Below are 17,528 nucleotides of genomic sequence, written 5' to 3' on the forward strand. Positions count from 1 at the left end.
GATATCGTCCTCTATTGGAAGGCCAAACATAGCTTCGCTTTCACAACAAAACACACAGCGTCTCCATGACATGGCGGCGGCAGCAACAGCAATACTGCAGTGAGAATAAAAGTTACACCTTCTTTCTTTGCGTGAACATTTGGGCGGCGTTATGCAAATCTTCCCGCATAGTGACGTAGACATGTGGGGGCGTGTTAGAACGAGCCGTTTTAGGTAGGCGTGATTAACTCTTAACTTTTATAAAGAATATCTCTTTGGATTTGAGACTTTAGTCTTTGCAACTTTACAGATCTTCTTTATGCACCAAGAGCTTGTAACACTCCAAAGAGAAAGGAAAAATTGAAATCGCATCATATGACCCCTTTAAGAACCAATGGAGCACCAATAAGAAATAATAAAAACTGAGCACCAAATCAGCATATTAGAATGACAGAAACCAGTTCTTTTAAATTGTAATATTTCACATTATTACTTTTTTTGTATTTCGCCATTAAATAACAGCCTTAGAGATCATAAGAAACTTTCAAAAAACATTTTTTTTAAAAATCGTAATTATCCCAAACGTTAGACCGTAGTGGATATTGGGGTTAACCTGAAACGTTGTCATATAATCAGCGGAAAAGCTGAATACTCACAAAGCGAGGGTCTTTATTGAGGCATGCCTCCACAAACTCTTTGAAGGGTTTGCTGTAGGAGCCCTCCAGCGTCGGGGGAGTGTTCTTGGGAATGAGAAACAGCACTCGCATCGGATGCAGGTCAGAATTCGGGGGTTCCCCCTTCGCCAGTTCAATAGCTGTAATTCCCAAGGACCAAATGTCTGCCTGCAGCCAGAAAAGCAAACCTAAAAGTCTGCTATTATGCTAAAACAGTTTCCATGCCTACCACTTAAAAAAAAAAAACCTGAACAGTTTTACCACCCCAGTGTTTTCACAGCTCTGCAGCCACACTTGCACATTAATATTCAGATTGTTCTTTTGCATGCGGAGAAAAGTCCATTCATCTGGATCTCCGCACCTTAAAATCATACGCGGACTGTTTGATGACCTCTGGAGCCATCCAGAAAGGAGTTCCCACAAAAGTGTTTCTCTTGATCTGGGTGTCTGTGAGCTGTCCCGCCACCCCGAAGTCTGCCAGCTTCACATCTCCCTGCTCAGACAGCAGCACGTTGGCAGCTGCCACAAGATACAAACATGAATCATTAGCACGGAACTCAGATTTCACAGAAAGCAGATGATTAAATATGAAGCACTTCCTAGCCGGCCTAATTGAGTAGGCAGACGTGTAGGTTATCACACCTTTGATATCACGGTGAATCTTCCTCTCCGAATGCAAGTATTCCAGTCCCTTCAGAATCTCCCTCAATATAGTGGCAATGTACGTCTCCTCAAGCGGTCCTGGTTTCAACTGACACATGTGGAGGAAAGCAGAAGACAAATTTAATTTTTAAAGCTGAAAGCCCTTTAAGAATTCATGAATACACGCATAAAGATATTCCCATAACTGAAGAGCCACTGTTGTTCTACTTACAAGATCTAAAGCAGAACCGCCTCCTAAATACTCCATGATGATCCACAGCTTAGTTCCCTACAGACGATGGCAAAAATAACAAGTGCCATTTCTTTAAAAGTCACTTGACATTTGTTGTATTTAGGATTCATATTTCAATATGACTCCAGTAGACATTTTATCATGTGGCTTAAAATAAATGTTTTTTATTGGCATTTATGGTTCTATGAAGAACCTGTATCATCCATGGAACCTTTCAAATGCAACAAAAGTTCTTTATAGTTGAAAAAGTTATTAAAATACACTTTTAAGAATGTCCTTTGGGGAACCCAAAATGGCACCTCAAAAAACTTTTGCAATATTTATATTAAAGAGTGAAGGTGCAGACTTTAGTTTAGGGAAGTATTTTGCATGTATGTAAACATAAAAAGCTTATTTTTTTTAAAAACTGACTGAAACAGGATGTTTAATGAGAGAAAATATGATTTTATCCAGAAGAATTTGATTGAATGGTGGATGTTACAAACCAAATGAGAGCTTGTCAAGGGGACATTGTTTGGCTAGTTAGCACAGCTTAGCTAACCCTTACTAGTAGATGCAGTAACCACACCACTCAGGTGCAAACAGCATTGTTCTCTTTTAAAAATTGGTTGCACAATGAAAATTGTTTTCAAGCAACACCGAATCTGAAATATTTCATTCGATTACAACAGACATTTGATTTTGTGATGCCAACAGCAAACCAGCTCTGTCATGACATGATTAGTCACAGGGGATTTTGGTTAAGATTTTAACCTGGCAGCAGAACCCAGTATCCATGATTAAATATGGCAGATTTCAAATTTCTTATTTCCAGAAGGTCGTTCAAATCCCGTAAGACATTTTTGATGAAATCTGAGAGCTCTCTGACCCTCCCATAGACAGCAACACGTAGTAAGGACATCGATAAAACAGTCCATGTGTCATCAGTGGCTCAACTTTTTTGCGAAGCTAAGAGAATACTTTTTGTGCATGAAGAAAACAAAAATAACAATTTATTCAACTATTCTTTTGCCCGAGTTAACATCTTCCGCCATTTTGGAGAGTACCACGATGCATGCGTGCGCTTTCCCCAGAACGTAATCAACATAATCACCGTTGTTTAAGTTCAGGAGAAACTGCGCGCATGCTAAACATAAACAACACTGATTACGTTGATTACGTTCTGGGGAAAGCGCGTGCATGTGTCATGGTTAGGAATGTAACGATTAACCGCGAGCCGGTTGAAAATCGATTCAAATCGGTTGAGATGCTAAACAAATCGCAATTCATTTAGGTGTAGGAGTTTATATGAATATATTACATGTCTGAGGGGAACTTACTGTCTTTAGAAAAGTTTAAATGGTATTTTTTCTTTTCATCTTGCCTCTGTATAACGCATATTAAAGTTCATAAATTCAGGGCTGCTTTGTTTACAGCGGAAACCAAGGAAACGCTTTAAGCGCCACCTGCTGGCAGAGAGTGAATCTGCATCTCGTTCAGCTCTTGCTGTTTCATGCAGATATTTTTATGTATAGTTTCACAAAACTGAAGTCAAACCATTCTGTTTTTGCTTCAAATTTCGAAATTATACAATCTAATTTAGATTAAAAACTGCTCATGTTCACATGTATGCAGCATCTTTGTTTGGATCAAGATTAAAATGCCGTGGTTGCCTCTTTTTTTTAAACGGAAAGAGCACAGACAAAGCCTTATTTTGTTTATATGAAGAGATTTATTTTATTTGTGTTTGATTTGGAGCTTGTTTTAAAATTTCAATGTAGTTTTGTTATTTACATTTACATTATATTTAAATTGTCATTTAGTAGACACTTTTGTCCAAAGCGACTTACAAATGACAATAGAAGCAATCAAAACCAACAAAAGAGCAATAATATCCAAGTGCTATATTAGTATATTATTATAGTGTTATTTCAGTTTCACAAAGAAATGTGCAACATTTTGTCCAAGCAATAATAAAAGGACACATTTAATTTATAATTTGTCTTAAATCTCATTTTGTAAAAAATTATAATAATAATAATAATCGTGAATTCGAATCGAAGCGTGAAATCAAAATCGTGAATCGAATCGTGAGTTGAGTGAATCGTTACATACCTAGTCATGGTACTCTCCAAAATGGCGGAAGATGTTAACTCGGGGAAAAACTTGTTGAATAAATTGTTATTTTTGTTTTCTTTGTGCACAAAAAGTATTCTCGTAGCTTCGCATAATTTTTCGCAAAAGAGTTGAGCCACTGATGTCACATGGACTGTTTTATCGATGTCCTTACTATGTTTCTGGACCTTGAAACCTTTCAGTTGCGTTCTGTTCTATGCAGGTTCAGAAAGCTCTCAGATTTGATCAAAAATATCTTAATTTATGTTCCGAAGATGAACAAAGGTCTTACAGGTTTGGAACGACATGAGGGTGAGTCAATGACAGATGACAGAATTTTCATTTTTGCATGAACTAACCCTTTAGGAAAGCGACGTCATGCTGACTTACTGTATTGACGTTCAAAAACTCTTACTATTGTTTGTCTGTACAGGCCTCAGCGCCTAAACAATGGGGGAGCATACCTTCAGATATGAGCCATAGTATTTGGTGACATAAGGGCTGTCACACTGGCTGAGCACCGTGATCTCCTGCTGAATGTCCTCGATCTCATCTTCTGCCTCCTCCAGGTCGATGATCTTGATGGCCACCACCTCTTTAGTGCGATTGTTGATGCCCTTGTAGACCTCACCGAAAGACCCCTTCCCAATGCGCTCCTGTTTCGTGAAATACTCCTCCGGGTCAAGCCGGGAATTCTGTTGGAGAGAGAGAGAGCAGAGGAATGATGTGAGATTCAATGACAGATGTAGATGAACTTCAATAATCAGTTACTTACTATGGACCCTTATAGATTACATCACATCCATTGGGATGCTCTACTATACATGTTTGAGAAGCATATGAACTATTTACATATATATATATATATATATATATAATTTAAATTAAATGAAACAGACATGACATGAAACGGAACAAAAACAGACGTCCCTTTCCAATGATCTGCATTCAAACTGATTACTCAGACACAATATAACGTTACGACAGCCCTCAATTACCATGACATGCCAGGCTTAATAAACATTATTGTGGTCTGACTGATTATGAGATTATACCCCTGGATGCAGAAGGAACAGACTCGGCTGGGCTGCGGATTTACCTGGTTCTGCATGTCGCGGAGGTGCGCCATCCTGACGGCAGGTCGCTGTGGATGACAGCAGATGTGACCCTTTCTGCCAAAGGAGGGGTGCTGGAAAACTCTTCAACGGTTTGCTCTCCCTCCTCCGATCCCCTGCTTAGCTAGCTAGTTACATACAAAAACACCTCTGCATGTTCTGTTCGTCTGCCGTGTTTTCGGCCTCCAATCCCTTGATGGCGGACCCCGCAGCCTGGCGAGAATCACAGTTAGGTGTCGTGTGACTCCATGTATGAAAACATTTGAGTACGAGCTACTCACTTTCCGCGTCTAATTGTTTTTTTATATTGATCACCTCACGTTCGGGCGACTCTTCATTTATTGCTTGCTGGAGAACAAAATAATAGGAGCAACAGCGCATGCGCAGCTTCTGATTCAAGGAACGGGGGGTTGTGGGAGTTGTAGTCATACTGGTAGAAGGAATCGACATGAAATGGAAATTCACCCTATCTGTTTTCAAAGGCATTATTGTGAACCATTTATCCGTTTATTTATTTATACCTCGTATTAATGTTCAATCAAAGTGACATAACTGGACCTTCAGGTGAACACGACAGTCTTCTCCATTTAGTTTGCTCAAACCCTGCACGCTTCTGTGCTCTGTTTGCCTCCACTTTTGAGATGCAATGCCCCCATCTCAAAATCCAATCAACAACCAAAACTAGAACAACCCTGCTGAAAAAAACAGCTAAAGCCAGCCTGACCAGGTTGTGGCTAGAAGCGATACAGCTCCGACCAGAAACTAACAATGAAATTTAATTTTCTACCTATTAGATTGTGTTTAATTAACATCTACATCTACCCCAACCCTAAACCTACCCCTTACTGCCTTACAATAATGTAAAAATAGTAATTAATTATTGTTGTACAGTGTAACAAAAATTATGCTATATTGATGTGCACATGCCCAGTAGTTGCAGCTGTCTCCCTTCTAGCCTTAACCGCCTGACCAGCTAAAAATGTGGTCAAAACCACTCTAAAACCAGCCTGATAAACCAGCTACAACCAGGCTGGGAGACCAGCTAAAACCAGCCTGACCAGCTTAGGCTGGTGTTAGCTGTTTTCTTCAGCAGGGAAAGTCCCTCCCTTCATTTCTAATTTTTTCATAATCTGTTAAAAACTTAGATGTACGTTACAATGCAAAGAAAATGTCACAACTTCCATTTCACTGCAATTTTATCCAACCTGATAGGTCATGTTGAAAAAAACAACAACAGCTAAAGCCAGCCTAAGCTGGTTGGCTGGTTTTAGCTGGTCATCCAGCCGGCTCTAGGCTGGTCATAGCTGTTTAGTAGGCTGGTTTTAGAGGGGTTTTGGCCACTTCCTCAGCTGGTCAGGCTGGGAGACCAGCTGGAAGAACCAGTTAAAACCAGCTTGGCCAGGAGACCAGCTACCTCCAGCTTAAACCAGCTAAGACCAGCCAACCAGCTAGGCTGGTTTTAGCTGGGGGGGTTTTCAGCAGTGACAGAGACAACTACAGGTGAACATGGTAAAAGTTTCAAACCAAATAGTAGTAACTACAAGTATGGCATTTCAGATGCAGCTCAAGTCTTGGGGGCAAAAACACCACCGCTTGACCAATTCCAGCTGACTTTATCTTCAAATACACTAGAAAATATCATGTTTCAATATCATTGTGTGAAACGATTATCAATTGGCCTAAAGCAGTACTTTTGTGGGTGGTGATGTGGTGGGTCAGCATTAAATGGAAGTATTTTCTTTCCTGCTGTGACGTACTGTATATATCAGAGTGAAACAGAAAAATATTGTGTGGGACTTGATTTTGTCCATCTGGAATGGATTGGATCATTGTCATTTACTAATTGCTGTGGTTTTATGTGAGTGACAGGTTTAGGGGGGAGGGATTATTGTCCCGTACACATCATCAGAGAAGAGATGTCATCAGGGGAGGAGTTAATGTTTTTGATTTAAGATCATGAGTGCTCCTCAGTCGGAAGGGTGCATTTCTCGGCTGCCACGTCATCAAGCACTGTTGAAGGATGCCTCAATTTGAAGGATCTTTAGTGGGCAGTCTTCATCTTGTGTCCTTCGTTCGGCCTGTTTTGAAGGATGCATCAGGTGTATCCTTTGTGTCCTTCAAATACCCACAAACCTTTGCACACATTCAGATCCATGAAAAAGAATTAGTTAAAAATGAAACGGCACTGAGCTTGTCCAATGTCTATGTAATGCAAGATGAAGCCATTGTTTTCTGTTGTTTTGTTGTAAATAAATCACATAATACTAAACTGCATAATGGGAGACCACAGACAATTGCATTAATAGAAATGTTATTGCAGTAGAAACACATTAATTTACATTTAAATTTAATAATTTATCAGACGCTTTAATCCAAAGCGATTTACGAGGACAGAAGCAATCAAACCAACCATATAGTAAATATAAAGATTTTAAGTATTCTTCAGATTGTAATTTGAGTATTTTCATAACATAGCCATGCACACTAGTCTCATTCTAGTGTTTAATGCTGAGCAGGACTCTAGCCTTGAAACCTCAGAAGGACTGGACTAGGAAGGATGCAGCCTCCCATTTGAGAAGCACCCAAAAAGATGTGCTTGGATAAATCATTTATAATAATCACTGCAATATCCAAAAATAAGAATGGTTGGTTCTGATTTCATGGTGACTTTGTTTGTAGCAATATAGAGGTTTGTTGCCTCTATTATCTGTGCACTTAAATCTACACTAAATAGATTCATTAGGCTTAACAGCATAATGGGATTGCGTAAAAATAAATGTTTGACAAATACAGTTCAAATAGACTGCATACAGTAGCCTACTTGGTGCATGAGCAGGATACACCAAATATAGTCTATTAATAACAATTTGTCATAATTTCATAAGGTATATGGGTCAGAACATTTTTGCTACCCACTGGATCTACACAAGTAGGCCTACTGTTTGGGTCAGATTACATTTTTTTGTTATTTTAATGCAATGAATAGGTCTTAAAACAGTCCTCCTTTACGGATGCATTGAATGAAACTGGCAGTGGCATTCGTCCTGTAAGAATCTCAGTATCAATGCATACTCACACTGAGGTGTTCATGAGTCAAACACAGGACTTTATAGGGTTGTGTTGGTTTGTAGTGAGAGGATTAGCTCGCTAAACATAGACAGATAATAACTTACCTGGTCAACCACTAGAGCAAAGCATGAATGAACTTCCACTGATCCTTAGGGAAGAGTCATTGTGTGAAATAAACATTTTATTTGGAGCCTTCACACCTACAGCAGGTCTGTTAGACAAAACACTCATCTTTTAACACGAGTGTGATTTTTTAAAGAAATTAATAGGCTATTATGTTGCACGCTATAGGCTATGTATGAATTTGATAAACTAAGATTTTAAAGAGATGATTAGAATTCATTTTATTTGATATGACTAGACTACAAGCATTGCAAGTCTTGCCAGGATGCCACAGACTGTTTATATTTGGACTAAGCCGTTCACTTGGTTGATTAGTGGTTACCTAAGCGTTCCAGGTAGCGAGAAAAATCGCTTCCAAGTGTCCGATTCAGGGCACAGGCGAACAGCGACCTCAGCACGATGGAAATATGACAGAAAGTCCATTTCAACATCGTATGTTCTTCTCATGCGAAACAGAAGACTGATGGAAGATGACAAATCATAAAAGCGGAAGTTGGTCGATCGATCAGAGTAAATCAGTTTGCTAGCTGAGAAATTTTAGTGGGCTGTTCAATTGCAGCCTAGTTGTTTTCCCTGATTGGCTATTTACGTTTCGGCGAACCTGTTTCTGATTGAATTTATCTAGACTTTCGTCGGAGAAATGAGCTGCGTAATGTTAGTGGAGTTTGTGGGGTGTTTATTTAGGCAACTTCAACCAGAGAAGTTGCAGTGTTTTGTGCTCCGGTCAAACAAACATGCGGGACCTGAACGTGCTTGAGCGCTCCTCCGTGTTCGCCGCGGAGATGATGAAGATGGAGGTGTTTGATCGGACGCCCACGGAAAAAGAGCTCGTCTCTCAGTCCAAGGAACTCTGTAGAGACTTCATTCACTCCAGAATCGTAAGGGAAGGACTAAGTTGGTCAAAAGTCGAGTCTGATCTGCCCGAGCCACACGGAGCTCTTGTAGATATATCTGTGGTGCTGCTAAAACTGGGTAAGAAAACCACGAGTAAGTGAATTGATGCTCTTAACAGGTGTGATGCTATTTCAGTATTTATCATCCAGATAAATCAGGACTATTTCATAACATCTCAACTCAAAATCAGCTTCTTTCTTTCTTTCTTTCTTTCTTGTTCAATTTCTTTCCGAATTGTCTTATAGCTACAAGGAAACATGATGCATAAAGAGATGGAGGTGAAAATTTCAAAAAGTTTACACTCTCTGGATTGATTTGCTGCTCAAGAAACCTTTTTTTTTAATTATTATTATTATTATTAATATTTAAAACAGCTGAGTACAAGTGATCTGGAAGTTGTGTTTTATAGGCAGTGTTTGTGAGCATGACCTCACTGTCCTTGCATTGAAGTGTTTTAAAAAAAATGAATAAACATATTTAAGTATTTTATTATTTTTATTTTCTCTAGGTATCTTGTTGTTGTTTTTATTGCTAATTCAGTACCTAATTGGCTATTTTGAGACCCAAAAAAAAAGAGGACATCACTACTACTATAAATGGAGTGAATTTGGAGATATGGGATTTGTTCCAAATGTAAGTGAAGCGATGTTAGCCTGAGCAGGGTTTGAGGTTTAAAAAAAACATTTCAAGACATTAATTTCATTGTTTTTATTAAATTACAGTAAAATTGTAATCTAAAACTGGAAGAGCTATTGACTTAAGCCTTTTATTGGATTTCAGTGGTGTGTTTGAGAGGGGCACTTTGATCATCAGTTTAATGACAAGTTCTACAGTGGTCTTTTTTCGGAACATGGAAAAAAGCCTAAAAAGGACATACCCACATTCTTTCCTTTGTACATATTTGGTCACATATTTTATCTGGGTTCTGCTTCTATTGATGTACATAATGGTTGAAGTGGAGTCCTAAACCATGGCAGTATCATTCCACTCTGCCTGATGATCTTCTCACAGACCTTACTACAGAAGATAGAACGTTGTAAGGTTTGTGAGGAGTTATCCTAAATGAATGCTGAATATGAAGGAACATAAACAATTGAAATAGTCCCTGACTCATGCATTAGTGAAGCATGGCAGTGTGTCATGTCAGATTTAAAGGTGTGAAAGAAGACATGGCCAATTTAGGACTTGCAACCTCATGGAATTCTCATTATATCCTGTTATCTAAAATGCTGTATGATTATGATTAATGCAAAAGTGTTCGAGCTGCTAAAAATGGATGGCTCGGTTTTCTAGTTCTTCTCGTGGAATTGCGTTTACTTTCAAGGGATCACATGGGGCAAAGTGGTGGCCATCTACGCTGTAGCAGCCGGGCTGGCGGTGGACTGTGTGCGTCAGGGCCATCCAGTCATGGTGCACACCATAGTGGACAGTCTGGGAGAGTTTGTGCGTAGGAACCTGGTCCCATGGCTCAAAAAGCGAGGAGGATGGGTAAGTGTTCATTCTCGGTATTGCCACCTTCATGAACCAAGACTGGTCCTGACCTCTAGAGGCCATATGAGGAAATTAAGTATTGTTACCATGCTGTGTTAGTGCATTTATTTTCTTTGTGCTACTGCAATTCCATACTATACCTGTTTTTTGTTTTTAAGAAATTGTTACTTTGATTCGGCAAGGACTCATTAAATTGATCAAAAAGGCACAGTAAAGATATTTTATATTGTTACAAAATATTTCTGTTGTATCATGGTATTACACAAAAATACTAAGCAGCACAACTGTTTTCAGCAATGATAATAAGAAATATTTCTTGAGCAGTAAATCAGCATATCTGAATGATTTCTGAAGGATCATGTGACACTGAAGACTGGAGTAATGGCTGCTGAACATTCAGCTTTGCCATCACAGGAATAAATTGCTATTTAAAATGCATTAAAAATGACAAAATGGCTATTTTAAACTGTAATATTTCACAATTTATATAGTTTTTACTGTATTTTCTGATCAAATTAATGCAGCCCTGGTGAGAAGTTTCTTTTAAAAAAATATTATTGACCCCAAACTATGTGATATGTAAGTGTGTCAAATGTTTCCTTTTCATCTGTCTTTCCAGGGGGACATTTTAAAATGTGTGGTGAACATGGACTCTAGAGCTCGTGCCCACTGGTTATCAACAGCTGTGTTCTCATGGAGGCAATTCTTAAAGACCATGTACATCTACCTGACGAAGTAGCCTCGTGCAGGAAATCATCCTGTTGACTGAGAACTGAATCTTTCCCTCCCAGGACTATTTGAATGGTCCATTGTACTGTTTGTGGAGCAAACGGCCCCTCACAAAGGTCATAGCACGTCACCCGGGTTCAACCGCACCTTAATCCTCTTTTACCTTTCATTATTTCTTTAAAATATACTATGTATAGACTGAAACAAATACTATGAGCTGACATTGTGGGGGTGTGGGGGGTGGCACTGTGAAGGAATATGTGCTATATTTATTGTTGGAGCTACATAATATCTGTCTTCCTTAGTTTAAACTGACCCAGAAATATGGTATGCAGGTATTGGAGCTCTTTTTGTGCCGCCACATTGCATGGATTCATTCCACTGAGATTTTATACTGAATATCTGTGGTGATGAGTGAAACATTTAAATGTTTGACAGTCTTCAGATTTTAATTTTTACAAAATTGCTTAAAATGATGTTTGGAGTGTCACTTTGCACTTTCAGTTGTACAGTTTGTGTGGTGTGTGTGAAACACTGTTGTCACCAGCTGTATACATCTTAAAATAAAGATTTTAATGTGTGAAATGAAAAAGAAGTTGAACATTTATAAACGGAAAGGGTTCCAGTGGTCATGGAAAACCTGGAAATATCAGGGAAATTATAAATGTTTTTCCCCCCAAGAAAGACTATTAAAATCAGAAGTCACACACAAAAAAGCAAATTTCTATAGTCAAATATACACTACCGTTCAAAGTTTTGGGTTGGTAAGATAAAAAAAAAAATGTTGCTTATGCTCACCAGAACTGCATTTACTTGATCAGAAATACAGTAAAAAAAACAGTAATATTGTTAAATATTATTACAAATTAAAATAACTGTTTTGAACTTCAATATATGTTAACTCCAATCTTCAGTGTCACATGATCCTTCAGAAATCATTCTAATATGCCAATTTGGTGCTGAAGAAACATTTCCTATTATTACCAATGTTGAAAATAATTGTGCTGCGTAACATCTTTCGGGAAACAGTGATGTATTTATTTCAGGACTTATTGATAAAAATAAAGTAAAAAAAACAGCATGTATTTGCAATATTTGTGTCTTTGTAATGATGTAAAAGTCTTTAATCACTTTTGATCAATTTAATGCATTGTTGCTCAAAAGTATTAATTTTTCAAAAAACACATTAACGACAAACTTTTTAATTATAGTGTTGATTTGACTTGACTGACTATAAATCCATCATTTTGAGTGCGATCTCTATTAAACGATTTCTTTAAAAATTATTTTCCATTTGTTCATGATTACTGAAAAGCCACAATTAATTCAACAAAAGGTAGGGGCCTTTGTTTCTGTTAGTGAATTAATGTATACCCAATGAAATACCATTAAACATATAAATACTAAAAGCTTCTTGAGTTATGATTGGGGGGAAAAAATACTAATTTTAATTAATTTAATTTCCCTTATTGATAAAAATAAAGTAAAAAAAACAGCATGTATTTGCAATATTTGTGTCTTTGTAATGATGTAAAAGTCTTTAATCACTTTTGATCAATTTAATGCATTGTTGCTCAAAAGTATTAATTTTTCAAAAAACACATTAACGACAAACTTTTTAATTATAGTGTTGATTTGACTTGACTGACTATAAATCCATCATTTTGAGTGCGATCTCTATTAAACGATTTCTTTAAAAATTATTTTCCATTTGTTCATGATTACTGAAAAGCCACAATTAATTCAACAAAAGGTAGGGGCCTTTGTTTCTGTTAGTGAATTAATGTATCCCCAATGAAATACCATTAAACATATAAATACTAAAAGCTTCTTGAGTTATGATTGGGGGGAAAAATACTAATTTTAATTAATTTAATTTCTAAACTTAATCTTAAGGAAACAGATATGAGAAAATGAACTGCATTTTCTGCAAAGACAGAGTTTGCCATGAACAAACTTCACACAATTTAAATTTGAAAAGACAATTTCATATTTTTATTGTAGTTGCTCTACATTATACAAAACGACCCCTTTATATATTGTAACAATATTTGCTTGTTTTGTTGGGAAGACAGGTCAGATCACATCTATTACTTTAGATAACATTCTTACTCACAGATATATTACCATCACCCACAGGTTACTATATATAAACCATCAATATTTTGTGTCAGATGAGTACATTAGTACAAGTGCTTTTCACAAACACATCTTCCTCCCACATGACAGCCAGTTAATCAGTCCTGCGGTAAGTGATGTGCAAATGCTGCGTCAGAGGCTGTCCATCCAGTGCCATAGAGATCGTCTGTTCCAGCCTTCCATCCGGCTTCAACTGGATGTGCCTGGAGATCTGATCAAAAATCTAAATTATTAGTGGAACATTATTCTAATTACTATGCCAGTTCAGTAATATTCAAGACATATTTTCTTTATGAAAATATCACTACAGAGCTTATTGTTTCATTAATCTGACAAGGTGCACATTAAACGTTTTGTGTTATGAGACCTGTTGAACATAAGGCTGCTTGGCAAAAGATGTTCTAGCCAGGGCAGTACTGTGCAGAGTCAGCTGCTGCCCAGTGAGTTCCCCCTCCTCAATCTCCACAAGACCTGGAAGAGGTAGAAACAGTTGATTTAAAAAAATACATGGTACTATAGACAGTGCTGCGCAGATTACTTTCAAATTTGTAGTTTGTTAATGATTACAAATGACACTGCAACAATTGTAGTTAATAACGTAATCCATTAGATTACACATTTTAGGTAATCTACTCTGACTACTTTTTGATTAATTTAAAAGCACAATATGTAATTTTCACCGCTAGAGGGCGCGTATTCAAAATAAACAAAGAAGCAAAGGCGTAGTTTGATGATGCCGTGACTGAGTGTGGAGTGGGAGTTGTCGTCTTCATCCCCACAGCCGATGCAATCCGACGGGACCACGGCAGAAATCATGTTCATGGATGAGCTAATGATTTATTAACATAGTAGAATGAAGCGAAACGAGGCCGCTGAACGAGCGTGACACACGGCTCGAAAGCAGCGGAGCTTTTATTATGCCACAGTCAACTGCTTCCGCTCCTTCCGGTGACGGTCGTGCGTATGTGGGGGGAAAAAGCAGTGGCTGTTTTATCATACTAGATACATTTGAAAGTTCTGTTATAATGCTACTCTGTGCGGTCTTCACCGGTCTATTAAAGCACACAACATATTAAAGTGTCTTTGGTGTTTCCATGTTTTCTACAAAACAAAACCGGAAATCGAGGGGTTATGACGTCATTGGCAGGCGACACAATGACACTATGGACACGGTCCGTGTCACTAGTTAAAATTCATTATTTCTCAGGATTTAAACATTCTTCGAAACATTAGGGATAATGTAAGTACACAAGTCAGCAAAATATATAACACTGTTCTAGTGGTTTTTGGATATTTTAATAAAAAAATCTTACATATTGTGCCTTTAAGAATCCTTTCGAATATAAAATTATATAGTTATATACACTACCAGACAAAAGTTTTCAGGCAGTAAGATGTTTAAAGCTTTTTTAAAGAATTCTCTTCAGCTCACCAAGCCTGCATTTATTTGATCCAAAATACAGTATCATGGAAAAACATACCCATACTGAAAAGCTAAAAATTTTTGAACAGTAAGATTTATAATGTTTTTAAAGTCTCTTCTGCTCCCCAAGCCTGCATTTATTTGATCCAAAATACAGCAAAAGCAGTAATAGTGTGAACTATTTTTATTGTTTAAAATAAAACTGCTGTCTATTTGAATATATTTTAAAATGTAATTGATTCCTGTGATTTCAAAGCTGAATTTTTAGCATCATTACTCCAGTCACATGATCTTTCAGTATAAAACAATATATAATAAAATGATAAAGAAAGAAAATATATTGCATTTTTATCAACATCAAGGACCCTGAACTGGATGTTGTGCAGGAAAAGAAGAGGGTTCATAAGCTAATGAAAAGATAATCATTAATATAAATTAATAGATGTAATATATTCATAAAATGTAAATAAATAAATCAATAAACACTTGAACACTAAAATGAAATATTTTATTTCTCTACATGCATGGCATGTGACCATTAACAGAGTATCAACTAGTTATGAATGTGTATGCTGCCATTGTGTAAATAATATGTAATCATTTAATCAATAAAAGTAGCTGTAGTACGATTATGAGAATTTTAACTAACAATCCAATTACAAGCACTTCATTTTTGGAATCTGATTACATAAGAAAAGTTAAAAAAACAAAACAAATCAAACACCTGAGTTCTGTGCGAGGATGAAGGCCACCCTGTTGGTGCCTGGCTGAATCCTGATGAATCCACACTCCCTGTGAAGTGGCTTTTTGCTCTCAGCATGGAATGCATTAAACCTAAAATAAATTAAATAATTTTTGACTGTCTGCCTGTGGGTCAGAACATGGCATAATAAAAAAGTTTTTTTTTAAAGCCTCTGGGTTGTTTTGTTACTTACATAAAATTAATCACGGGCTGTCCTACATGTGAGAAATGAAGAGTCTCTGTGTAACGAAAAGCCGTGATGGAGGGGAAGGATCCTTCTCCTGGCTCATCGGACTGCCAGGTTCCCAGGAGCCAGTCCAGCGGCAGCACTGCGGGGTTCAGCTCCGCTGTGGAAACACGGAGGCCAGGGGAAATAAGGTCGAAGCACGCTTGTCCGTGATGTAAAATATGTTCACGTTCTGATGCACCTGCTGATTATTAAATGCATGTTTCATTTGAATGGTAATACGTTTGACCTACAGACAACAGCTCGGAAATCCATAAGAAATAAGACAAATCAGGTGTTTATGAATTTAAATGGAATCATCATGTTGTCCTACCAGAGTGATTGAATGGGCATGACATTCCGCTTGAATACTTTCAAGTAACCACGAATGTTATCAATTTAAGTGACACTAAATTTATTTCGCACTGCAGTTGAACCACTTTCTGTTTGCCATCGCAGTGCGTGTCTACTTCCTGATTAGACACTAGGAATTCTGGGAGATGTAGTTGTTAGGCGCTCTATCGATAGCCTACTATGGCCGCTTTCGAAGCACTGTTTCGTGAAACTTCGAAACTTTTGCGAATCATTTGTTTCGAAACAGTGGTTCGGAGCGCGTATCAAACTGCCAAAGTCAAGTGATTTTAGTAAACGAGGCTTCATACGTCATAAATGTTTCGAAATTCCAATGGCTTTCCATTGGGGGGCGATCTCTGTGAACCAGTGAATCGTGCGAGTTTATTGAGATCGCCTCCCAGCGAACATTGAACCAGCGTCTATGGTTTTTACCTGGGGCAAGTTCAAGCTCAAACCGGTGCGCAACGTTTTGCTACGGTTTCCGGTTTGAACGACATGCTTCCTGGAAACGGTGTGCAAAGGCGTGCAACGGGGTTTGTGATAAGTTTTCTCTTGTGTGGTGGGTGTCTCAAAAATGTCAGCCCAATCGCGGTATTAAAGAGACAATGTAATTAACATCAAAATAAATTCACAAGAGCAAGTATATTGTTTGCACATGTTTATTTACATTAAAGGCAAAATAACTGAAATAATAAGAGCACAATAGATCTGGAACTTCTTTAAGTCTGTCTAAATATCCTTTAGTAATTGCAATGTCTTCTGGTCCATATCCTTTCCTTAGGAAGGTGTGCTAGACACTGATTAATATAACATAAAAATACAATACATGTTTATATATTTTGCTATTGTATTGTGGAGTGACACTTTTATAAACTTTTCTATATTCCTCTGATTATATAATGGTAAATATTACAATAATATAGCACAACAACAGTGATCAGCAATAATGATAAGCCTAATACTCACAATAAAAATAATAAGGCCATATAGATCATAACACAGTCTCGGAGGTAAGAAGTGGATTATCCTTCACCTGAAATGTTTGTCTTTTCATCCTGAAATGCGAGGCAAATGTTGGCTCACAATAATTAGGAACCACAGTTTCCACAAATCCCTTTGCAATTGGTTCAATTGATTTGAAGCTTCGAAAAGGTACGTTTCTATAGGGTTAGATCTCTGCCACAATTCTGCACGCGAAAGATCATATTTTGAGCGCACAAAAGTGCATTACATGTTTATTTACATTAAAGGCAAAATAACTGAAATAATAAGAGCACAATAGATCTGGAACTTCTTTAAGTCTGTCTAAATATCCTTTAGTAATTGCAATGTCTTCTGGTCCATATCCTTTCCTTAGGAAGGTGTGCTAGACACTGATTAATATAACATAAAAATACAATACATGTTTATATATTTTGCTATTGTATTGTGGAGTGACACTTTCATAAACTTTTCTATATTCCTCTGATTATATAATGGTAAATATTACAATAATATAGCACAACAACAGTGATCAGCAATAATGATAAGCCTAATACTCACAATAAAAATAATAAGGCCATATAGATCATAACACAGTCT

General features: G+C 37.4%; 3 protein-coding genes across 5 annotated transcripts in view; 1 reads left to right on the forward strand and 2 right to left on the reverse strand.

Moving 5' to 3' along the window:
• The window catches only part of LOC107585675 (serine/threonine-protein kinase 25-like), a 9,156-nt gene extending 3,981 nt beyond the window's left edge, over positions 1-5,175 (reverse strand). The window contains exons 1-7 of one of the 2 annotated variants that reach the window (XM_016272810.1): positions 5,039-5,175; positions 4,742-4,970; positions 4,107-4,337; positions 1,528-1,584; positions 1,296-1,404; positions 1,015-1,172; positions 636-821 (exon numbers count right to left, since the gene is read on the reverse strand). In XM_016272810.1, the coding sequence (XP_016128296.1) occupies positions 636-821; positions 1,015-1,172; positions 1,296-1,404; positions 1,528-1,584; positions 4,107-4,337; positions 4,742-4,771 (771 nt within the window). In that variant the 5' untranslated portion in view covers positions 4,772-4,970; positions 5,039-5,175. Of the gene's footprint in view, positions 1-635; positions 822-1,014; positions 1,173-1,295; positions 1,405-1,527; positions 1,585-4,106; positions 4,338-4,741 lie in introns of both variants that reach the window. The other variant, XM_016272803.1, reaches the window with a different exon arrangement.
• A 2,791-nt stretch (positions 5,176-7,966) lies between these two features.
• Positions 7,967-11,310, forward strand: LOC107586163 (bcl-2-related ovarian killer protein homolog B-like). Its single transcript, XM_016273435.1, has 4 exons — positions 7,967-8,936; positions 9,991-9,998; positions 10,137-10,331; positions 10,954-11,310. The coding sequence occupies exons 1-4, from the start codon at positions 8,684-8,686 to the stop codon at positions 11,071-11,073; spliced, it is 576 nt and encodes a 191-aa protein (XP_016128921.1). The 5' UTR covers positions 7,967-8,683; the 3' UTR covers positions 11,074-11,310.
• A 1,725-nt stretch (positions 11,311-13,035) lies between these two features.
• On the reverse strand, positions 13,036-16,233 carry LOC107586721 (THAP domain-containing protein 4-like). 2 transcript variants are annotated; one of them, XM_016274206.1, is made up of 5 exons: positions 15,928-16,233; positions 15,561-15,798; positions 15,350-15,459; positions 13,570-13,673; positions 13,036-13,413 (listed from the first exon to the last, which is right to left on the reverse strand). In XM_016274206.1, the coding sequence occupies exons 1-5, from the start codon at positions 15,950-15,952 to the stop codon at positions 13,297-13,299; spliced, it is 594 nt and encodes a 197-aa protein (XP_016129692.1). In that variant the 5' UTR covers positions 15,953-16,233; the 3' UTR covers positions 13,036-13,296. The 2 variants fall into 2 exon arrangements, with proteins under 2 accessions (XP_016129692.1, XP_016129698.1); XM_016274212.1 differs by having other exon boundaries at positions 15,561-15,714; positions 15,928-16,230.
• Between the last annotated feature and the right edge of the window lie 1,295 nt (positions 16,234-17,528).

This window comes from Sinocyclocheilus grahami, unplaced genomic scaffold, assembly GCF_001515645.1.
Source record: "Sinocyclocheilus grahami isolate Dianchi unplaced genomic scaffold, SAMN03320097.WGS_v1.1 scaffold5.1, whole genome shotgun sequence".
NCBI lineage: Eukaryota > Metazoa > Chordata > Actinopteri > Cypriniformes > Cyprinidae > Sinocyclocheilus > Sinocyclocheilus grahami.

Coding starts and splice junctions, on each gene's coding strand:
- LOC107586163 (XM_016273435.1), top strand. CDS start 8,684: ATGCGGGACCTGAACGTGCTTGAGCGCTCCTCCGTGTTCGCCGCGGAG. Junction 10,332..10,953: donor TCAAAAAGCGAGGAGGATGG/GTAAGTGTTCAT, acceptor CTGTCTTTCCAG/GGGGACATTTTAAAATGTGT.
- LOC107586721 (XM_016274206.1), bottom strand. CDS start 15,952: ATGTCATGCCCATTCAATCACTCTG. Junction 15,799..15,927: donor ATGCCCATTCAATCACTCTG/GTAGGACAACAT, acceptor TTTAATAATCAG/CAGGTGCATCAGAACGTGAA. Junction 13,674..15,349: donor CATCCTCGCACAGAACTCAG/GTGTTTGATTTG, acceptor TACCTCTTCCAG/GTCTTGTGGAGATTGAGGAG.